Source organism: Rhamphochromis sp. 'chilingali', assembly GCF_963969265.1.
Source record: "Rhamphochromis sp. 'chilingali' genome assembly, chromosome: 21".
Lineage (NCBI taxonomy): Eukaryota > Metazoa > Chordata > Actinopteri > Cichliformes > Cichlidae > Rhamphochromis > Rhamphochromis sp. 'chilingali'.
This window is the reverse complement of record NC_137949.1, coordinates 5,638,519-5,663,265: the sequence shown is the minus strand read 5'-3', so window position 1 is coordinate 5,663,265 and position 24,747 is coordinate 5,638,519. Positions and strand designations below refer to the sequence as shown.

General features: G+C 39.8%; 1 protein-coding gene across 1 annotated transcript in view; it reads left to right on the top strand.

Moving 5' to 3' along the window:
• arhgap5 (Rho GTPase activating protein 5) overlaps positions 1-24,747 on the top strand; it is a 55,160-nt gene that overhangs the window by 12,646 nt on the left and 17,767 nt on the right. The window contains exon 3 of the mRNA XM_080871529.1: positions 437-590. Coding sequence (XP_080727655.1) covers positions 437-590 — 154 coding nt within the window. The remainder of the gene's footprint in view (positions 1-436; positions 591-24,747) is intronic.

Sequence of the window (24,747 nt, the reverse complement as noted above, 5' to 3'; positions counted from 1 at the left end):
TCCTCCACCTTTTCTCCTGTGATAATGTTCTGCCTCCTCTTCACCCTCTCTCCTCCTCCATCTTTGTTGTCCCTGGTGTCTATTTCTCAATTGCCCCTTCATTCCTTTACTGTTTTTTTATGTCATTTTCCCGGTTTTGTTCCTACTGTTTTTCCATTTTATTTTTCCACCCCTTGTCTTCAATCTCTTTTTTAAACCTTTTGTTCACTTCTCCATGTTTTCATTTTCCTCTCTGCTTCCTCTTTTCTTCTATTGAATTCCTCCTCTTTTCTCAACTTGCTCTTATTTATTATCCTCTCTTCTCCCCCATCATTCCTTCCTCACCCACTACTATTTTTTCTATTTATTTATTTTATTTTGCATTCAATTATCTTCATACACCCTGTGATCTTTGCCATCTCATCTCTGTTTTTCATTCTTTTATTTGCTATCTTAGCCGAAATCCTCCAAGCCCCCCAAACCGCTGTACCCACCCACTCGAAGAACCTGGGAGAGCAACTACTTTGGCGTTCCCTTGCAGAACCTAGTAACCCCGGATCGCCCCATCCCACTTTTCATCGAGAAATGTGTCGACTACATAGAGCGCACAGGTGAGTCATGCGTTTTCTCTATTTTTTCTTTCCCTTAATTCCTATAATTCCCTCTGTTCTTTCATTTTCTACCTCTTTTATGTCATTTTGCAATGATATTTTCTTTTTTATTTTATTTTTTGGGTTGTTTTAGAACTCTTGCAAGGCGTGTATGTGTTTTTCAGGCACTGATTTCAAATGAGTAATTGAGCAGGATGAAGCATGGAGAGAATGGGGGAGGTGCAGTGATATATGGTGGGATGTCAGCCAGCCTGCCAGTCAATACAAGTTAACTTAAATTGAATATGCTTTATTGGCGTGGCATTTGATTTCTTGCCAAAGCGCTGCTGGAATGATTACAAATAAGATGGTGAAAGATTACCGAGATCAAAAAACTGATTAAGGAATGGCAGTGGAGAAATGTACACCAGTACGTGCAATCCATTAATTAGCCTTGCTTAAGAAAGGAGAAAAGAAAATGAGATGTTACCGGTAAGAACATGCACGGATAATTGCAGATGTGAAAAATGTTTGATTGCACAGTGACTGGTAGAGTGTGTTTGGGTTATTCAATTTTGTTGTGTCTCAAATAATTGGTGTAACAAAAACAAGGTTAAGTATTTGCCGCTGCTGTAATGTGAAGATGTGCTGCTTTTCATTATATTTACATATCTTTGTTGAGATTAAGTTCGTTGATTAATAGGGAAATGGTTATACTCGTTCATCACTACTTAAAATGGTCATTAGGTTCAACGATAAATAGAAATACTGACTCACTGCAGTCAGTCAGCCTCATGGTCAAAGGTTCATTTTGTTCATTTTGAATCAGTGGAAAATAACTTTTACAAGCCAACTGCTCTCAAAAGCCCCCTTAAAACCTGTCAACTACCCAATCCCAAAAGTCTGTGGTTACATCTGAAGCAGCAGCTGCTAGTGACCGATGGGCTGATCGATGCAAATATCAATAGTATCGATACCGAGGCTGATATTTGATTGAATCAGTACCAGCAGAATAAAATCTATACTTTGTTTTAGGGCTGGGCCATATCATACTGTTCATAGGTAAAACGTGCATGCGCAGTGCTTTTGTTTTCATACGCAGTAGGGCTGCCACGATTAGTCGACTAGTCACGATTACGTCGCCTATCAAAATCGTCGTCGACTGATTAAATAGTCGACGCGTCATTTGAAGCTTTTAAGATCCCAAAAGACGCAGGAATAAGTAGTAGGATTTAAGAGTGTAATAACGGACTGAAACAGAAGATGGCAGCACTGCATGTACAAGGATGCCAGCTGCCGTTAAACCCCGAAGAAGAAGAAGCTGTGACCCTATGTGACCCATATCCGATCATGGTATGACAGTGTGAACGGCACAAATCCGATATTTTCAAATCTGATCTGGGTCACTTTCGTATGTGGTACTGAATCCGATACATATCCGATGTTTTTGAAAGCGACTGCTGTTTGAATGGTCATGTCGCATTAAATCTGTCTTTTACGTCACTGACACGAGACAGACGCCAATTATAATGTTATTTACATTATTATGTAAATAACAAAATAACTTAAAGCAAAAATTGGGAAACGTAAAATCCGAAGTCTTTATATTAAGGGCCATCAGTCAAACAATATTGTTTGCTCTGGGTCTAACAAGAGCGTGTTGTGTGTGACGTCTTCTTTTGCGCTTTGAGCGTTCACACTAGAGCGCGTTTGCTGTCACATTTTGTTTGTAGTGTGAACAAGCAGACAAAAAAATTCGGATTTGATTAAAAAAAAATCGGAATTGAGCATCAAGACCTGCAGTGTGAACGTTGCCTTAGATAACTTAAAAATGTTATTGTTTGGCTTTTTTCAGTATTTTATTTGTTCCTGAGTAAATCAGTTTGGCTGAGGTTAAAGTTATAGTTTTTACACAGCTGAATAAACGTCAAGCAGACAACTGATTATCAGAAGTGTGAGATGCTCGAGAATATACTCCGGTGTCCTGTTATATTTTAGATAGCAAGGAGCAGACGGCTGAGTTTATTAAACTCCAATGAATAATCTGCAAATTTCATTAAACTTCAATAAACTGTTATCTTGTCTTTATTTTTAGTTAGCACATACCTTAAACACTTAAAGCTGTAAGCTAATGATAGTTATATAAGAGCAGATGCATGCTGGCGCAATAAGCTGTAGTTGTACGTCCAATGGATGCATGATCTGATTAGTCGACTAATCGCAAAAATAATCGGTGACTAGTTGACTATCAAAATAATCGTTTGTGGCAGCCCTAATACGCACATGGCGGAAAAAGCATGGCGGCGATGGAGAATGAGAAGGGCGAAAGCAGATCGTTGAATGAAACAGATGAACCAGAATTGGTTTGTAAAAATGCTGCAACTTCAGTGGTGTGGAACTGGTTTAGCTTTCGTCCGTCAGATACACAACAAAGCACTATTTTTGGTAGAGCATGTTAGCGGGCTGTCATTATTACCGTGTTGTTTGGAAAACACGGCACACTTAAAATCAATCCTTTGATTTTTCTGAAAATCGACAGTGCCCCTTATAATCCCGTGTGCCTTATGTATGAATTCTGGTTGTGTTTATTGACCTCGAAACGATTTTATGTACACGGCGCTTGAAAATCTGTCAAATGTTTTAGTACGACTTTGCTAAGCTACGAAGCCGCACCGCTTGATGGCTTGTCGGAGCATTACGGCTATCGTAGGCAGGAGCCTCGCGGAGTGCTATGTACTATGCTTCAACATAATATTACCGTATTGTGTGTGTATAACCTCTTTTTAAGTTTTGTGGATATTATACATGGTTATGCTGAGGATATGTCAGCTAGTTTCCACTGGAAATGCCTTTTGGTTCAACTGTCAGCAAGGAATTTGCATTTGCACTGTTAAATTTTTATATAACTTAATGGATATAAAAAAACAGCTGCTTGTTTAAGTGAAAATACATCGGTTTTTTTCTTTTTGCACTAATAAAGTTGTGGAGTTGTAAAGTATTTTGTCTAGTGTCAATTATATCGTCAGTTATATCGTTATCGCAAATTTTCAAATGTATATCGTGATAAATATTTTTGGTCATATCGCCCTGCTCTAGTCTGTACCATGTATACACCATGCATCTACTTGGTATTGGTTCGATAATAATATTTGAAGTATCGCGCAGCACTAGCAGCCACTCTTGTAGGAATCAGCGTGTCTAAATGAAAGTGTAAGATAAGAAAGGCGACCTGTCTGGACATGTGTAGGTTCAGCTGGTGACACGAGCCCCAGTGCATGCTGTGTATGCGCCTGGCGTCCTTCCCAGCTGTCGTGAAGAAAGCCTCTCCCATAGTTTGGGGAGATTCCTCTGTGAAGTCATGGACACATATTTATACAGTCCTTTAAACTCTGACCATTTTAAAGGTTTGTGTGCGCTGATTGATTACAGCCTGGTTGTCCATATTTAGCCTCACAAGGAGTAAGATTTTTCCTGTGCTTTTAAAGCCCCCTTGCAGTTAGCCCAAGTGTGAGTCTTTTCCTTCTGACCACTGAAATGAATATTTCAAACAAGTTTCATATTTTATAGGTTTGTTGCATTATGTATTTACACATGGGCTAGTACTTTTCCGTGTTTAGTGCTTTGAATGAACTCTAAGAAGTGAAAGAGTCTCTTGCTGAATGACCTCAAAAAAACTTTCCCCCAAGTCTCTAAATTACTGGGACGTCTTCCCCAGAAATGTTTTATCCTGTTTGTTAACCTCAAGCATCCAAGGTCAGTTCTGTTATCAAACTTTGAAGTGTCTTTATCACTGTGTCAATGTTGAAACGCTCTAGATTTTGACATTAAAGCGGCTTCAGTACATTAAACTGAGAGCACCTTCTTCTGCATTTTTCTCCATCTACAGTCATATGTGTAGCTAATCTATAGTATGTACATTAAAAGGAGGTATTTCCCCGTGTTCCTAACAGTAATCATTGCGTGTGAAAAAGCCGTTGGTCCTACTTTGGAGGTAGTGTTTTTATCTGAGCTCTTTTAGGTTCTGCGGCTGTTAATTCCTGTCCTGAAAAATCCCTTCCGAATATGTTTTGATATTCAGCTGGATCTACATGAGCCTGCTGGTGGATGCCAACCAAATGCAGGATTAATCCCAGGGCTGCTTGTGTGTGCGTGTGAGTGTGTGTGCGTGCAGACTCCTGCCAGCTGACAGTGGTGTGTTGGAGATTTCATGGCCAGTGCTGTGAAGCCCTCTAAGTCCAGACGGTCTGTTGGTGGATTTAACAGCTTTTCCCATCCCTCCTTTTTCTGGACTATCGTTTCTTAACACATACAGCCAGAACATCTTTGTGCCTTTCTTCCTTTCTTTCTTTCTTTCTTTCTTTCTTTCTTTCGTTCTTTCTTTCTTTCTTTCTTTCTTTCTTTCTTTCTTTAAAGCCTCCTGCTGTATAAGATGTTTGGTATCTAGACAGTTTAAGAACAATTTTGCAATTCGATGTTAGAGAGGAGTTTAGGGATTTAGTATGTAGCCTGTTTGCCTCATTAGATGCCTTGAGGTTAAAACATACTGTATGACTGTTTAGTTTATAGTTGAGAGGGTGGAGTCGTTCGAGAATGACTGTGGGTGTTGGCGTAATAGTACAGATTTAAAAAGACCCTCCTTTATTGCAAAAATGGTTTCATACCCCCTCGTCAGCAATGATCCACCCTGTTAATGTCTGCTTAAGTAAGAGTCTGAATGTGTGCCAGCTCCAGAGCTGCTGCTCCATCTGACTCCTGACTCCTGAGCTGACAAGCTCCAAGTGGGAATCATTAAAACCTCACTGTGATATTGTGTTATTGTTGGTTTTCCTCCAGACACCAGCCACTTTTCACATTAATGGGGGTGAAAGTCTAAAAGTACTCCTCCTGTTTATGGTGGTCCTGTTTTAGTAGTGTTTCATCGACTTGAAAGGAACTTTATTAGGATATTCAGAGTACAAACTAAAGCTATCATACTTGTTTACCTTATACATGTCTCCAGTATATCTAAATTGATGTGTGGTCAGCTTGGGCATCCTGTGTGCATACTTTTTGATTAAGTATTTAGTTATTAGTTACTTTCTTTCTTTTTAAGTTCTGTCTAGCAAACATTTAAAAATGGTTAAATTGTTTTCAACTAATATAGACGTTCAACACTTTTTCCAGTGTTTCTGTTTAGATTAAAAAATGCACTGTTTTCCCTCTTTTTTTCTTTCTTTTTCTGTCTAAAAAAAACCCCGGAAGTTCAGAATTTCAGAAAAAGAAGTATCTACTTGTAACTAACAATTTAAAGGTCTCTTGGATCTCATGATGGTAGTCTTTTTTTCAGTTGTATTTCTAAATGACTAAATAATGAACCGACCAACCACACAGTAGCACTGGTAACTATTATATACATTCTCTGTCATTATGCTTTAGTTATCTGAGACTTTAAAGATATTTAATTTACCACCTTAGGAGATGTCTGTTATTAAAAAAACAAAACATAATTTACTTTTGCTCATATACAAACGAACTCATGGCCTCTCCAGAAAATTACTCAGTCAATCAATCTAAACTCAACATGTTCCTGGATAATAGTTACACACCAAGGACGGTCGCTTTCTGATTTTGGGTTCTAGCATGGAGGATGGAGCTGTACTCTCTTTGGGGGTGGGGGTGACTGCTGGATGGCTGAGTTTAACTACATGTAATAAGCTGCCAGACAAGAGGCACAGAGGCAGAGAGGTGATGATGGCTATTTGTGGTGCCTGTGGTTTCAGAACAGAACGTGTGAGTGGAAAAGCTGTGACTTTGTGTGTCTGTGAGAGAAAAAAAAAAAGTGTGTGTGTGAGACAGAGCGTGGCTGTAAATGTGACTGAAAGATGTGATTCTGTGGGTGACATTTATTCAGTGGGTTTGTGTAATGTTAAGGCTGTATCGCGTGGTTCATACACGCACTCTACCCGACCTGCTAGATTTAATGCGGAGCCTTTTCTGAAGTTTCATGCCGTCAGCTCTACATGCTTGTTTTGTAGAAATCATCTAATTAAGTGTGATGTGTCAAAAAGTTTTCTGTGGTAATGTGCAGTGCCAAAGAACTCTTAAAGGAACTCAGATAAAGTGCCTGCATTAAATAAGGATGATGTTTGCTCTGCACTTGCTGCCTCTGTTTCCTGCAAGGAGAGATCTGCTTGTTATCCCTTTTTGTGTGCTCCAGTCACCACATTCTAATAAGAATACAACTGAGAGGCATCCCAAGGGCCCCAGGAACCCATAAAGGTTTTTAGATTCAGAAATAATGAACCAAAGGCTTCAAGGTTTCTGAAGCTTCCTGTATCAGTGTGCCATAACACTCTTAAAGTGAGAATTTAAGAGAAAAACCCTGAGAAGTTTTTACTGGCGTCTCATCCATAATATGGGATCTTATACCATCTATTAAAAGGACAATTTAAAGTATCCTTTACATTTAATTAAGAAATGCCTAAAAAAAGCATTGTCCTTGACTTAATAAAATCTTAAACCATCTATTGCAACAGATAGTTGATACAATTAGGTCCTGTTTCAGTGACAGATCCTTTTGTTGCTTGTCACTGTCCTGTGGTTTTCAAGACTTGTTTTTGTTTTTTTACATGATTTTTCTTCAGGGACGCATGTACTGATGTTCTTCTGTGTGAGGTATGTAATTAAAAAACAGCATAGAAAGATCTGAAGACAGAATTTATTGCAAACATATCAGAACTGGTATATTTTCCTTTGTCTAATAAGAGCTTTATATTGGGACAGTTTGCTCCAGATAGGGATTTTCATTGGACTATTACAGGATTTGAAACTGTCACCACATGATGTCGCACAGCTGTGATGACAATCTGTCATCATCCTTAAGGTATAAATCTGCGGTGTTACAATTTTGTTTATGTTCCATTGTGTTAAATGGAAATGTCTAAAGCCCGTTAAAACATCTTTATAATAGATGCATGGGCTGCTCGACGCCCACTTTTGTCAGCTCTTTGTTTTGTTTGCCATTAGCTGACAACAAGGCCACATTAGAACGGCAGATAATTAGAAGCAAATAGATGAAAAGTGTTAGTTTCCCACTTACAGCTTCACCGTTAAGTCAACTTGAAACACTTTGCTGAGCTTTTTCTTTTTTAGTATTTAAATTAGGATTTATAAACCAATTCCCAATCCTTCATTTTGCAGTTTACCAGCTGTCAGATTTGCCTTCTGAGACCACTCTGGACTCTTTGGCTGTTCATCATGCGCATATATTTTTTTTGCAAGGCCAAAGATCCCAAATATTGTGTTAGTGAAAATGAAGGAATATTTGTATATGAGAATTTAACTGAAGGCGAGTTTGTTTGTCTGTTTCCCAAAGTGTAAATGTGCTTCTGCCTGGCCGTTCTCTTTAGTGTGCAAGTGTGTGTAGCCTTTGCAGTGCACAAAAAGGCCCTGACCGTACATGTCTCCAAAATGCAGCAGTCAAGGGATCAGGCTTTCAGTTGGCTGCAGTCAGTACAGAGTTTCGTTTATATCTGTAGTCTGTACCCTTTTCAGCATTATACTCTGTTATCCAGAATGACGTACACTGAGTCTGCAGCCCCCTGAGAAGTTCAGGTCCTGCTAGCATTCAGTAGGGAGGAGGCGAAGGGTCAGAGCTGCAGCGACCTGATAATACACCTGAGAGAAAAGTGCTGTGGAAAAGAAATGAAAGCTAAAACGTTTTAAAGAAGACTGCACAAAATGGGGCTTTTAAAGGAAGGCGAGAATGAATAGTAAGAGGAGAGAGCGTGAGGTACTTCTTAAAGTTTACACCCACGCACTCGACAACCCTTCACTGTGGAAGAAGTGAACTCACAGATATTCAGACAGCAGTAGTAGCTTTTGAAAAATGACTGCTTCAGCAACACATGCGGTGCGTCGGGTATCATTCAGCAGAGTCTCAGGCGGCTGAGCGTCTCAGCAGCTTACAGAAGACAGATCTGTTCAAAGAGAGTCACTCGGTCCAGCTGTCCTAGAGGATGACACGAGCACTGCCTTTGAGTTTGCCGTCATTCCAGTTAAATTGCAGACTTTTTAGTGGCATTAAAATGAAGCTATTTTCAAACTTTAAAACAGCTCAATTAAAAGCTACTGCTGCCATTTTAAGCTCTCTTTTAATAAGCCACCCTGAAACCATTTTACCAATATATATATACCACAGCGGTCAATAATTAACTCTGAGTACTCGCTGATGCTGGATGCTGATGCAAATTCTTCATATTTTACATGGCGAAACACCGGCTTGCACATTTTCTTCCTCCAAAATGCTCTTTGTTAACCTAAAATGCTGACATCTTGGTATTTTAACATGGCAAAAACACACATGCTCCAGGCTCCAGTGTGCACCAGTTCAAGATGCATGTATTTCCACATGGTACCAATGAACTGCTGCTTAAATTCTACATTTGGTAAACTTTGCGTTGAATGAAATGGCAGTCAAATGAAATGATCAGGCTTTGTGTGTAGCCCTGAGCTGTTCCTGAAACTTTATATTTTTTTTTGGGCTTGAAGCCAAAGCGTAAAAGGCACAATGAGGTCAATTTTTGTCAGGTCTGCTTACATAAAAAACCCCAAAACATCAGTTTGGCCTCGGAGAATAAAACCGTTTGACGAACTGGGTCTCGCAGAAGAAGAAGTCTTTGAGAGATGACAAGCACAAAGCGAGGACACACAGCTCTTTGCCGCTGAACTCGATTAGAGAAGTTTTATTAAACGTTTCCTGCTCCCCAGAGACATGAAATGGTATTTGGCATGAGGGCTGGAGGAAGGAGAGAGAGAGGGAGGCAGAGCAATGATTAAATGGCTTTTTGATGCTGATGCATTTTGAAGTCCCATTGGTTGTTATTTTCCCCAGCACTTAGTATAATGTGAGGAGGGGAAGGATGGAGGAGGGGGCGACGGTTTCTCAGCGCTTCAAAAGAACCATCGACATGTGACATGTATAAGAAGTCACATTTTTAAGAAAGTGACTTCTTACAAATGTCACATTTTCTTGCATTTTTTTCGTTTTAGCTTTTCAAAATATATTGTTGTCATTTATTAAATCAGTCATTCAAATAAACTATTTCTCAATGAGGAACAATCTTAATTAAGAATATGACATTTACCAACAGCACAATGAATGGGCTAAATTTGCTCTAATAAGAATATATCAGATTTTTGCCAATTTCACTGACTATTATAAAAAATAGGTTTAGAGATCGTTTGCAGCCATTAACTGCTTAAAAAATGTAAGAACACATCGAGTATAATTACACAGCCAGAGCAATTTTGTTTCAACAAAAGAAATCCACAATACTTCCACTATAGCACATTTTTCACTTGCAAAGTTTATTTTAATCTAACTTTACAACCTTTAATGGTCAGTTAATGACCGCACACGTCAGCGTGAGCTTCGGTGCCTCATTTATCGTTCCAGACATTGTTTTGCACAAGCGTGTGTTCCTCAGTTCATTGCAACAATGCCAGTTTTTGCGAATAGCCAGCTGGAGCAACTCTGGAAGTGGCAGGAAACCCCAGTACACTGGTTCTTAACTTCTACTTTGAGCTCTGCTGGAGAATTATTCAGCAAGCATGTCAACCAGGCTTCACACAAAGCTGATTATTGGCTATTTTCAGCCTTGCTTTGAAGTCAGGTCTCCACTCCTGACTTTGCAGAGGAATGAAGGGATTTTCATTGGAGTGAAATAGATTTTATAAAAATAATTCATAGATTTTTGAGTACCTCCTTTGAGTATGTGCTTGAAAAATATAGTCATTCAAAAGAGCCAGGGGTTGCAGAAAGAGAGTTCAGAATGATATAAGAGGCTAAAAAACACAGCTGACAGGAGATGAAAAATAATTCTAATATAGCGTGTTCTTCTACCCTTTCCTGCCAATCATTCTCTCCACTTCTGTTTATTAGATATGCGCCTTCAGCTTTCTGTGCTCCAGTAGAAGAGTGAGGAAATCGGCCAAAGTGAGAGTTCAAGTTGAAAATTGATTGGCGGGTTGGCCTGCTTCCCATTCCCTGTGCTGGGATTCTTTCTGTGGGCTGTGTTGTGTTGTGATCATGCACATGTTGTTTTCCTGCTGGCAGCTGGACTTACGTCATGTCCAATGGAAACACAAAATGAGCTTCCTGTTCAATGGTCAGAGAGCCAGTGCTCCCAGCTGCCTGGTCCCCGTTGAGACTGGTCTAACTGTCTGACCTGTGACCTTCTGGTATCACTGTCTGGGAAGAAAAAAGGCTGTTTTTAAAAAAATATATTTTTATTTTTTTTACTTTTGTTTGAAGACTAGAAGAGAAACAATCTGCAGCTGCAGACAGGCAGAAAACAGCACTTTAAGATTAATCTGCATGGTATTGATTTTAATTTATGTATTTATGTCACTTAAAGAAAAACAACAATTGTCCAATCAAAACAGCCAGTCTATTGATTTCTTGTTAATCAGCTGATTGACTCATTGTTCCAGTTCTAGTGTTTACATTCGCTGTACACATCACACCCTCACATTTGCACTTAAATCATGCAGGTGATTTTCTGAGTACTGAGCTCTACAAAAAAGGCTTAACAATAAAAACACAAGAGCCATAGATTTAGTTTGGGATGTTCTTGCCTCGAGGGTCGCGTCCTTTTGTACCTCTGGGCTGCTTCCAGTGCTGTCGCTATTTTTAGATCGCTCTGGAAGTCCCGTTACGACCATTTGAAAGCAAAACCGAAATTCAGATTTGGTTTTAGTTTTAACACAGTGGAGAAGCTTAAGTACATATCCCACAGAGCACTCTAAAAAAGGGGGTTGAGACATTAACATGATCATACCTCACAGGATCAGTGGAAAGCAGCGTAATCCAAACAGATCCTGGCATTTCATGTTTTGACTCCTTCTGCCACACAAACTCCTGAGTGAGAGTTTATGCTGGATCTTGTCAACTGTCAGCCAACTCGATAGCTCACCATCGGTAATCAATGAACAAGAGTCGTTTGCACTCTTAAGCTTTCTCTTAAGCTTTTGTTAAATTACACCAAGCACTTCCTGTTTCCCAGGATACACTGGAAGACCATAATTAGGCCACCAGAAGATGTAGTAGCCATTTCCAACACAGTAGCTTGTGACGATGGTATTTTTGCGTGTATCAACAGATAAGGTTTCAATATTGCAATCATAAAACGATCCAGTGACCCAAAGTATCAAAACAGGACCTGTCAACAAGTTAGATAACAGACTCACGCTGCTGGCTTCTGGTATAATTGTAGGATTATTTGTGTCCATTGATGTGTGGCCATTAACAAACTGTTAACCAGGCATATCTGTAAGGCCACTAAACTATATTATTTTTGTGAGGCTAGGCATTTAATTGGTTTTTAATTATGATTTTGCCTTACAGCGATTTATAAAAACAAAACAATTAGGATAAAACAAATCCTCTTTTGCATTCATTTCCCTAACAATGCTTTTGTTTTGTTTGTCCTGGGTTTCTTTCCAGTTGTATTTTTTTTTCTTTCTTCATATTTCTGAAAGCTTAAACTCACTGGCTGATTAGTGCAGGTCAGGTCAAGATGATGGAAAAATAGCCTTTGGCCATCAAACCAACTGTTGTTGGGCTATCTGTAGCTTGCCCTGAGGCTGCCATGTAGGGTTCTTCAGGCATGCGAGTCCTCTGCCACCGGGGCTCTCTTTGCCCCTGTCTGCACCCTCAGACAGCCGGCTGGAGAGAGACTGGCCCTAACCCTGGAGTCAAAAACTTCCCAGCGGATGAATACAACCCTCCACCACCCTCAACTCTTTTTTTCCCCATTTAATTATTTAACTATTGTAATTGTTGTTGTGTTGTTCGCTAAAATTGAGCAGGCTGGCTTTTTTCCATGCATCCCAGAGTCAGTAGACACTTGATTTTCCTGTTGTATCATCACAAAATTAGATTTATAAGTTCTTTGTTTACCAGGAACTAAAGTCTTGACCTTTTATAGTTATATCTGGGTCGCTGGTTCGCTTTCTCACACGAATGCATTTAGTGAAACTCAGAGGTATGTGATATTTCAGCCCCAGCAGCTAATTTCTTCAGTACTGTTCACATGACAACAGGCTGCAGTGACTGACTGATTAGCTTTGTGCTGTTCTGAGGCAAATTATTCATTCTGATTAGTCTATTGCAGTTACCTTTGACCTTCATTTGTTTATTCATATTCTGCTCTTATAACCGAAGACCAGCATATCTTTTTTCCCCCCCTTCTCTGTCTAACTCACAGCTTTAGCCCTGTTTCCCAAGCTTATGAGTCACTGGCTGGTGTTTGATTCCTTTCCCCAGTTAGAGCGAGGAGCTGTGGCACAGTAGCTTGTGGTTGGATGAGCTCTAACCACATGTAATAAACCACCAGCTGAGAGGCGGAGAGGTGATGACAGCGATCTGTGTTTCTGTGGTTTCTGAGCAGATAATGGGTGCGTGAAAAGCAGACGCCACAAAGGCTCGCTGTTCTTGTGACAGGTCGTGTTTGCGGTTACATGTGACTGCGCTCAAGTGAGGCTGGATCAGGCGGCTACAGAGCATTTTATTGCTTATGCTTGATTTGTTTGTGACACTTTACAACACCCTCATTTTTGGTTCTTATAACACAGCCTTACATCCTGCTATGTAGCCTCGAGTCCTGATCTCTTCCCTGTGGAGTTCCTGGTCAGTGACACACCAAGAGACAGGAAAATGTGGGTGTGGACTTGACTGTGGGTGTGTGCGTGCCTGTGGCTGAGTATCTAAGCAGCCGCTCCCTTCTCTCCCATCCACCCAGTTTATGATTTTTTTCAGTGAATAGGTGAAGCAGGGACTCTGACCTCATTCATCCCATCACCTTATCCCTCTGGGCAAGCTCTGCACTTTCTGCCCTCCTTCCTCTCTCTCTGTATATTTCTTCTCATTTATCTATTCTCTGTGTGCTGATCATCCCCAGTGAGAGACAGAGGATAGACAGAGTTGTTTTTTGGGTTTGTTTTTTTTTAGCTTGGCTAATTGTATGTGATTACCTGTTTTGGGCTTCAGGAATGTTCAGACCTTGTCTCTGTCTGACTACGTCTACTACTATGAGCTTTTCTCTCTGTTTTGTTCGTTTCTCAACCCAAAATTTAGAGTTAATACTTTTTGTTGTTCTGTTGTCTGTTTAAAATCAATACAATTTGATTTAGGCCAGGGTGTAAACCATTAGTACCTAAGAGGCACGATTAAGTAATCATACTATTTTTACTGCTGTCAGCGTTAATCTGGTTAAAATGACGTTAACGCCATAACCGCATTAACGCGGCAAATCTCCGTTAGTGAGCTCGACCGCCCCGTGCATGGGGCTGCATGGCGTCAACGTGCTAGCACGGTTAGCTCGTTAACGTGTTAGCGCCGTCCAGCCCCACACACTGGGCGAGTTAGCGAGTTAGCACAGCACTAACTATTTTATATACAGTTTTCTTTATTTCATTACTTGTTCCCTGGCAGCTAAAATGATGATAAATCATGTGTCAACAGTTTGTTTTCTGGTCAAAATCCTTTTTTTTTTCACACGGGTTGTAGCCTAATCTATAGTGAGTTATGCCATCACAGGATTTTGTGTCTTTATTAGACTCTTATATTGAGATAATGATCTAAGAGCTGTCTATTTTTTGCTGCCATACACATGTTCACATCCCTGACCTTTAGCTGCTTTTAGAGAAATGTGCTGCTTTCAGCGCTACGTGAAGGACTTGCTGTTTTCCTGGTAATTATAGAAGCAGTAAACTGACTTTCTTTGCATCTTTTTCCCTTCTCTTTGTCAACCAAAGCAAATCATTTGACAATGTCTCCTCTGGCTCTTGAAAAATGATGAAGCACATGTTTCGGTGTTTTCTGACAGTCAGCTCTCCAGTCGAAAAGGATGGCTGGCCGTAGCAAACATTAAACAAAGTGGGCGTAGTCTTGTTTGAGAAGAAGCTGCGTCAGAAATTTCCCTGTTATTCCCACTTTTATAGTCCGTCTGTAAACGACCTAAACGACACACAGATTGTCTTATTCAGTTTCTGATCGTTTATTGTTGTTTCATCGAGAACAAAGAGCTTCTTGCTCTTGTGAAAGTGGTATTTTCCTCTCTGATACGCTGATATGGTATCAAAGTGCTTCTGGACACAAGTCCTGCAGCCATTTCAGTAACTCCTAGAGATTTATTTAAAATTGCCAGTCTAAATGAGGGGAGATAAAACCATACTTTTACTGTGGTCACCGTACTAATTTGCTTTATGGATACATTGAAAACGCTACGTAAACTAAACTTTGGGATTTTGTCAGCAAAGCAAATCCGTTGGATTGGATTTCTCTTTTCAGATTTTTATTCGGCATTCTTTGATTGACACATTTCTTCCTTATAGTGTCTCTAGACTGAATTACTGTTGCACAGCAGTTTATATTTCATTATAAATAAAGCTGCGTGGACATCTGCTTTCTGCACTGGACCCCATGAATTAGCCTCATGGCAGAATATTGGGTGAGGCAGTTCCTGCTTAATAATATTTTGGCTGGGATGAACATTTTTCTTTATATCTTTTTTTTGTTTGGGGGGGGGGAGTTGCTGAAAGAAGAGGATGAGAAGATTTATCGGTTTCCTGCTGTTCAGATCATCTGTGTGGATGTAGGGATTTATGAAAACAATCTGAAAGACGATTGCGGTTGCAGAGCGTTGTCAAATGTAGCTGTATATGATGGACTCTCTTTCTGTTGCTTAAAGTGAGGCAGGCTATGCAAGGATTAGATTAGGGCGATTGGTTATGGCTCCTAGAATGTGTCTGCAGCACAGTATCAGGGCCCTGTCTAACCTGGAGGCAAGGGCAGACGAGGCCAGCCTGAGCCGGGCTGGAGGCGGCTGTGTGTGTGCGGTAAAATAGCATACTGCAAACTGTGTTTTTGTCTTGGGGACAGACTGTGCAGATAGAGGGGAAAAAAAGGCGAGAAAGAGAGAGAGGCTAGTGCTATGCCACCTGGCTCCAAGGCAGTCATCTGGTCTAATGGGGCTTGTGTGCAAGTGTGTGTGTGTTAGAGCGAGAGTGTGTCCTGTGGCTGTAGTTGAGCGGTCCAGTCTTCCATTAGTTTGCCTTGAAAAGCCCTTATGTTGCCCTCCTCTCTCTTTGTGTAAATCTCTCTCGCTCCTCTTTCTTGCCAGGATGCCGCCAGCAAACATGTGAGGGAGCGGGGATAAAAAAAAGGCAGTAAAGTGAATATTAAACAAATGACAGCGAAAGGGTCAAGCAAGCTGGCATGGTGTCATTTTGAGCAGTTTAGTTTTTTTTTCATTTAGCTCTGGTGGTTTCTTCTTTCCTCAAACCTCAAACTGCACCCCCGTACAGCTGAACTAAATTTAGTTTTCTTACAGCACTGAGTAATTACATATAAGTCCAATAGGTATTCTGTAACATCCACAGAGCGCTATTAGTGCTATTTTCTAGAGAAGTGAGAGTTGCTCAGGAAAAAAAAACATGTCCAATTCTGGTGAGTTGCAGGTTCAGCATTCATAGGACAATAATTTACTGCAGTTTCAATTTAAAAAGTCACTTTTAATTTGAAGGAATGACTGTGGCAATAATTATGTCCCATAACCTGATGGATCATTGCATACCACTCTGAGTTATTAAAAAAGAAGTTATATAACTAATGTAAGGCAAAAACATTTGACATGTTCAGTCAGTCAGTTGTGTGAGTGCCAAGACAGTAAATGTATCCGTTTTTGACATTCAGCAGAAATTGAACTATTAAAATAAACTGACGTCCTCGACTTCTCAGTGCTAACAAGACAGCAGTGAAACTGTCCTAGCTCATCCTCGTCTGAGCCAATCACGAGTGAAATGTCACCTTGTTGTAGCTGTAACTGCATCCCAGTGTCATTTTGAATGCTTTGAGCGACCATTTCCCCGAGCTTAGTGGAAATGGGATCAGCAGTTGGTGAGGTCTGCTGTACAGATTCTTTTTCCTTCTTTTTGTGCCTCAGTGTTGCTGGAGTTCCTGCTCATTGCTAATGGTGTTTACAGCTTCTTTGTATTTCCCATCTCCAGTGATTAGATGATGATTTATGTGATGATTTAGATTTGTGAACAGTGCAGTGACAACGTGTAAATATACAATCCTGGACATTGTGTCCCTGGAAGGTTCCATCAATACAAAATGCAAAAATACATGAAATACACGTACTTTCCCTCGTTCTCATCGAAAAATGTATCACTGATCAGCTCATAAATAAGTAATATGTAAAACTGATCAAGTTTGATCATTCTAGAAAATGTGAAAGCAGAAATTGTGAACTGAAAAAGCTGATTTTTGCTATAAAGAAGTGATTTTAATGTCTAGCTGCATCACACATCACAGCTCGACACTGAGCTCAAGGAGATCCACTGCCTCCTCCTTTATTCTGACTTCATCCACTAATCCCTCTCTTTCTCCATCCTCCTTTCCCTCCTTTCTTTCCATCTGAATATTTTTCCTCTTCCCTTCCTCCCCTTTTTCCTCCAGTTGCCATTTCTCTCACACATCCCTCTTTTCCCTCTTCATCTACACCTTCTACACCTACTGACTTCTCTCTTATTTTTCTCCATTCCCTTTTTCCTCTACTACAACTTAATTGTCTTGGATTGATTTCACCTTTTCCTCCCTTTTCTCCTCTTTTCTATTGCAATCTTCTCCCATTCTGTTCTGTTTCTCCCATTTCCTCGTCTTCTGTCCATCCATCTCTCGACCTTTATCCTCTTTCCTTTTATCCAGCCCTTTCTCTGCCCCTTCGTTCCTTTTCTCCTATCACTTCACCCTTGACCTCTTTACCCTCCCCCTACCTCTCCCTTCTCCTCTTTTATCTTCTCTCTGTCATCCATATCTCCTTTTATACCTTCAGCTTCTCTTTTCCACAGTCCCTTATCATCACCCCATCACTCCCTCTCTTTATCCTCTTATCTCTCTTTTCTCTCTCCTCTCTCTCCCCCACCTCTCACACTCACATCTTTCTCCTCTGATTGCTCTCCCCCTCTTCCCCTTATCATCATTATCTGTTCTCTCTCCATGCTCTCCTCTCCTCTCTGTCATCACTTACCTTCACTAAAAATAAATGCATGCTGTTAGTGTGTGTGTGTGTGTGTGTGTGTGTGTGTGTGTGTGTGTGTGTGTGTGTGTGTTTGTGTTGATGTTTGTGTATTTAATAGAATATGACAGATAAGAAGTGACACATGTTGTGTTGTTGCGTGACTCATTAATGCTAGCATTGTCAAAGTGCCCCCACCCACAGTTGTAGTAGATGTTTGTAGTTTATATTTGTAGTAAATGTTTCTTTGAGCTTTTAAAAATGTAAAGGAATATTGCACAATGTTTCAGTACCACTAAGCCTTTATTTCCTTTTGTACAAAAGGAAATATTTATCAAGTATTTTTGGAGGGTTTGAGGTCATGTGGTCTGTTACTGTACATAATAACATATACATTATCTCTTCATATCCGTTTTAACTGGCAACAGAGAAAAACATTCAAAAATTCTGAAGATTAATTGATTTTATTGTTTAATTAAATCTAAATCCAGCACCACAGGTTCATTTTTAATTACAAACCTGCAAATTTAGCCTTTTCAACCTCATGTTTTTCTAAACAGTTTTCTCTTTCACATTTAAATTTTTTAGTAGGGCTTGAATGGTTTCTGCTAAAATATAATTTATTAGATGTGGTTATAATTGATCACATTCTTCTGCAGGATGAACGGATAATCAGTAAAAAAGTATTATAAAAGGACAAACTGAATGTGTGTGTGTGTGTGTGTGTGTGTGTGTGTGTGTGTGTATAAACAGAGCAGTAACTAGGTAGCTATAGCTTGACAACTCTATTTATAATACTGCCCATCTGTCTCTGTTACATTAGAAAATTAGTGTGCATGCATGTGTATTTGTGTGTGTGCACGCGCTGCTGTCTTGGCTTGCTGAAAGCCCGACATCTGCCCTACTGTCACCATACCCAGTGACACACAGTTCAATGCACACGAGTTCAGATCACGAGGCTGGACTGTGAGGACACTGTAGTAATTAGCAAAACTTTTAAATCTCGAGCATAAATAGAGGCGCCTGGGAGACATCTGGTTGTAGATGTAAATGAATTTTATAATGACGTCACACTGGAGTAGTTGACATTCTTTTCACAGTTTCTTATGACCTGATTCAGCTGTGTGTTCAATGTGAAAACCTACTTTTGACTCAAATGCAGCATTTTAGTTACTTAGAAGGAATTCATTTTAATATCAAGGTAGTTTTATACCTTTATTTTTTGTATTTTCTCCTAAAGTTTATTTAAAATTTAAAACCGTTAACAAATTTAAAGGAATGTTTTACCTCAAGACATTGCACCCAAATACATTGTAAGCGAGACAACAAATACATTACCTAAAAAGAAAGTATAAGAAAACCTCTGATAAAATCAAGTTGTTTAAAAGTTTCAAGCTAGGCTTGTGCAGCTGGAGGGGAGAAAAAATGGATCCATTCAGAGGTCTCATGAGTGTTTTTGTTGTAAACGGTCTGGATGGTAGATAATATGGTACACTATTTGTGATTTACATAGATTCTGTGGTTTGCAGCTACTTATTCTGTCACCTTTGCTTTCTTTTCCATTACCTAAAATCTCTTCGATAAATTGTTATGGTGCTCGCTGCAGTGTTACATTTTGGCTACAGATGACTGTTTATTATAGAATCCAGTTCCAATAAATCAAAGTGAAGATGATGCTTAACAGCTGAAGTAGCGGCAAGGAGCCAAAGGGGAGATGGGGCCGAAAGAAAGAAAGCATGAACAGAGTGAGGCAAAGGAGGAGGAGAAGTTGAATCCTCACCTCTTTGGCCCAGTACTAGTGAGGCACCGTGAGAAAATGTGTTGTTGTTTGCTTTGAATTGTGTTAGGAGCTGCAGTGTGAATGTGAGCATGAATGGATGTCTGTCTGTGTTAACCCTGCCATAGATGTGCTATCTGTCCAGGGGATCCATTGCCTCCTGTCCTATGACAGCTGCGATAAGCCCCATGTGACCCTGATCTTGATACATATTTAAGAGGATGGATGGATTTATTAAAGTAAAATACTTCACTCTGGAGACTTAGTATTGCACTCCTACAGAGTTGCCATCAAAGGCAATACATCATTTCAAGTGAGATCCTGAATGGTACACTTCTTGCGTCTTTAATAATGTGGGTCAAGCTAGTAATGCTGAGCACTACAGTTGCCGCAGCGTTGGTAGGTTCAGATTTCTGTATCCTCCTTATCTGATAAAGACCCATGGCTTTTAAACCCCATTGCCTCTTTAACAGGGTTTAGGTTATAATGTGTAACTGTATACCATTCTAATCTTCCATCCCTTATCTCACACTTTATTGGCTGATCTTGTAGTCTTGAGAGTTTCAGAGTCTCTGTGTAGGTCATTGAACAATAACTGGCTAATTTAAATGTTGCTTATTTCCAGTGTGTGTCTCTGTGTGCCATGTTAGCTTTGCATGTGCCTGTTATGACGAGGAGGGGAAACGGGGACTTAAAACATTGTGTGAACAGTGTTAATTGGGGTGTCTACTGCCAGCTCCCTGCTGCTTTCCAAAAAGCTAGGGTTTTTTTCTTTTTGAACATGAATCATTTGTTACCGAGATGGACCAGGAAACTGCCGACTTGGAACGCTCATTTTGCTAACAGCCATGGGATATCCATCTGGGACTGAGAGCTGATTGATTTAATCAATCACAGCGTTCAGTGTGCTATAATAATTTGTGTACACCAGTCAGGAATGCCTTGAGGGATTTTCATTATATCTGGCACAAATGACCACTCGGATTCAAAGATGAAGCTATTAAAATTTGGTATTTAAAGGTGAAGGTCACTGTGACCTCATAAAACCACAACTGAAGAATTCATTCAGTGTTATCACAGCATTTCAGGATAAGTTAAAAATGATTAAGTGTTTTGGAATTTTATATCCAAATGGTCAAAGGTCAAGTCTGGATAGGCATGGATATGAAATGCCGTTTGAATGGTTGCTGTGGGCGTAAAACTGGGAGGTGGTATTTTTGTTACTATTTGGTCAGAGAAGTCCTGGTGTGTTGATTTGCTCCAGGATGATGGTGTTTATCACAAGTCTCAAAGCTGGGATTATCAGCTTCCATTGAAACATGGTCTGGTATTAGCGGATCCAGTTCTTTTCAGCAAAACACTTCCTTTTCAATCTGCACAGCACAGCAACTATAAACAATGAAGAGAGCGCGTGCATGCAAGCAAAGTTGTCATATCAACCTCCAGGCTGATCATTTTTGTGGTTTCTTTCAGCCAGTGTCGAAAATGAACATCAGATTCATTCATGCAAAAATGACTTCAGTGATCATGTTCATCATTCCAGTATAACTATTATCAAGAATCAGTGTAAAGATAAAGAAGATGAACAACAGATGTAGAATTTAAGAAACAATCTTTTAGCAACAGTTACCTTTGTGTGTGTTAATATACTCTGCAATCTCTGATTGAAAGGAGACTACAGCTGTGGTTTTGTTTCCTGCTGAGACCGTGTGCATGTGTGGGGTATGGATCTCGTTACCTAAGGTGCCCAGATATTAAATCATACTCACACACGCGCTCCTCGCAGCCTTCATATTGATTTATATTGACCCATGGTTGTGTGGTGGGCCGGTCGTTAAATTAACACACCGTTGGAGAAACTGATGACTCCACCAGACCACAAACTCAGCCAAGTGTGTGTGTGCGTGTGTGTGTGTATGAGAATAAAGGGTGAGGACAAAGAAAGTGCTCACCTGAGGTCATGCTCCTTTTCCGACACACACACCCTCCACCCCCTCTTTCTGGATGAGTGGATTGCCCACAGAATGACTTCCAGACCAGAAAGCTCAGCTCATTTCTTAGCTGAAGGATTGTGGGAAACGTTCCGGCTCCTCTGGGGAAAACTGAGCACTTTTACCTGCGCATTCATCTTCAGCGCATGTTAGCATGCCACGTCCCATTTATAACGAGCAGGATAAGAGCTAAGTGTCCTGGATATGAGAAAGTGGAACATGAGGGCTGGGATGTGCTGATAGGAAGCAGCGTGTTTGCTGCTTAGTTTAACAAGCGCTCTATGTCTTTCTTTAAGTTTAGGATTAGAGAAGCTTGGATAAGCAGAAAAACGTGTGTGGTGGATGGATGTTACTTACCTATAAACCTTAAATATGTGAATCTAAGCAGCTGATTGGGTCTTTGTTTTGCTAAAATATTAAAACTTCCTCTAGATCAGTGTATGCTGACCAACCCCCACCATTGGATATGAGTCGTCAACATAGAGGAATTCTTCCCAATAATTCTTTTAGATTATTTTATTTAAGCATCCATTCCAGTCCTGAAGAGGTAAAACACAACAAACACAGCAAATATTAGAGCGATGTCAAACTAACATTTTGCTAGCAGAATATTCTTTTTTTGTCCCATAATCTTTTCAAAACGCCTCAAATTTCTATTGCCACATCTCGAGGTTCACAACTCGAGGCTAGTAAATGTTAATGCAGAGTGCTGAATAAAACATTAATGACTTGCAATTTAAAGACACAATCCCCAGAGCTTTATTTATCCCTCTTCTTGAGTGGACGACAGTCTGTGAAGAAAATATTCCTCATTTTCCCCAGCAGCAGACTGTTAACGTCTTTAGCGCCTTTAATCTGATTTCCTCGATCCTGCCGATGCCGCCGCATCAGCACCTTAATTATCTTAATGGGAATAACATGTTTAACAGTGAACGTTTGTACCCAGTTTGGTTGCTTTTCAGGACAAGTGAACGCCCCATTCAGGCGTCTTTTTATTAAACTGCTCAGGCCAAGGATCTCCACACATAGTTGCAGATTGCTGTGAATCAATCAGAACAGAAGGAATATTTATTTATTTCTTTTTTTGGTTGTGACTTTGGGTGTTTTACTCAGTGCAACAATCCTCATGTGTGTGTTGAACAAAGTGGGATTTATTGGGGGTGTTTTTTCTTTCTCAGAGTTATTTATGTGTCTTTGTTCCATTATTGAACGCACCAGCTTTGCATAACTGGAACGCTTAATATTGTTTTTCACTGCAGCTTTTCACAGTAGGAAAATGCTTTTGATTTGGGCTGCAACAAAATAAATCTAAGCTTATGAAAGGGTAAAAAAAAAAAACCCTACAAACAAAATAACAAATCACCTCCATGATAACTGTTTAGATGACTTTTATTGGATAGAAAAATGACCAAAACGCATTGTTAAACAGGCATGGAACACGAATCGTTGTGCTATTTATCATCGTCAGCTTCGACTTTCACAGGGGGCAGAAAGAAAATAACGCATGTCCCTGACTGGTAAAATAAGAGTTAAAAATAGCCAATGATTGACTTTCACTCATTGAACTAGCTTCCTGTCCCCCTCCCACAGCAGATGGTTATCGTGGCAATAAAATGACTGTGGCAGTTGGCCAGTGAGCAGAGAGACAGGTAGCAGGAGAAACCGTGAAACTGCTGTGATAGATAAGAAAAAGAGAGAGAGAGATCGAAATTGAGCAATGTGAGAGGAGCTGAGCTATAGTAAGTGTGTGTGTGTGTGTGTGTGTGTGTGTGTGTGTGTGTGTGTGTGTGTGTGTGTGTGTGTGTGTGTGTGTGTGTGTGTGTGTCAGTCAGGATATTAGATCATATCACAGCAGGACGAGTCCTGTCTGATCTCAACATGCAAACATGAACTCCACTGTTAACTTCCTTTCCTTCAGGTCCTGTGTGTGTGTGTGTGTATTTTGTGTTCCATCCTGTTGAGAATCAAATGTCCTCACAAGGACGCACAGATGTACAGGGTGGTGGCATTTTTGGCAATGGCCTTTGGGGGTTATTTTAAGGTCAGGTGATGAGAGATTCAGGGCACAGAAAAAAAGAGTAAATATGAGTTGCATCATCATCAGCTAGTAGAGGAGAAAAATGTCCAAATTATTTATCGGATTGGACTTCAAATTACTGTCCTAAAAGTTACAAAGCCCATCACTATGTTCTACATGGATCGATTTGGCAGTTTTACGTTGTTACGGATGGCCTTCCTGACACAAACCCAAAGAGGATCTGTGTCTCCAGCTACACTTTGGAGCCATTACATATAAAGATCAAAACTAGTGTGGAAAATATATACAGCAAAATATTGGCAAACACTTTCACCACTGGACAAATTGCCAGGCTTTTTAATGATATTTACTAATCTTTAAGACCCCTAAAATATTTGGTGTTATGAATATGAACACAGTGAATAGATCAAAAGAAAGGAGAGGATTTCTGCTTTCATACACAAAGTACCCCCCAAATATTTTATTGTATATTCATTCATTTATTTTTAATCATCAGCTGATTGTTTCTCATTCATTAAAAAAAGAACAAAACATCAACAGCAACAAAAAAAAAAACCAGCTTAAAAATGAGAAAAGAGCGTTTTTGTCAAAGAATAGCCGAGATACTCAGTGCATTCAGCTTAATTATGCCGTTCTGACATCTCAAAATTCAGCAGTTTGAATCAACTTAAGATATTATATCTGCTTCATTTCTCATGAAATAACAAGGGAACAGGCACACCTGGCTATCAAACTGTTTGTCTGATTAATTGTGAGTCCGATTAAATGTGGGACTGTGTCTAAAAGTTGCTGTTATGACCAATTTGTTTAGTAAACTCCTCCTTGAATTAAAACTGAAAGTCTGTACTTCAATCACATCTTGATTGTTGGATTTAAAATCCTCAGTGGTGATGTGCAGGTGTTGTTTTCCAAGAAAGAACGCATCCAGAGTAGAAATGCTTCATGCTGTCAATAAGAGACGTCGGTATTTGTAAATGCTAACACTGCTGATGCTAATTTGCTATTCATGATTAATTTTTGGATTGCAGAACTTAAGAAGTATAATCCAAAACTTATGCTTCCATATCCAAGAGTAAAGCAAAAACATGTAAAGTTGCGACCCTGTCAACCTTGACTAAAACCTCATTGACATAAATGGCTTTGGTAAATAGTGCACATAGAACTTTTGAGACCTTTTTAGCTCATTTCATGTTCTGAACCATTAAAATTCCACTTCAGAAACCGTCATCTTTCCAGTTTTGTGCTTTTTGTTCAGTGTTTCAATGTTCAGTTTTCTGTGAAACATGAAAGTCTGATGTGTCGCTGCCAA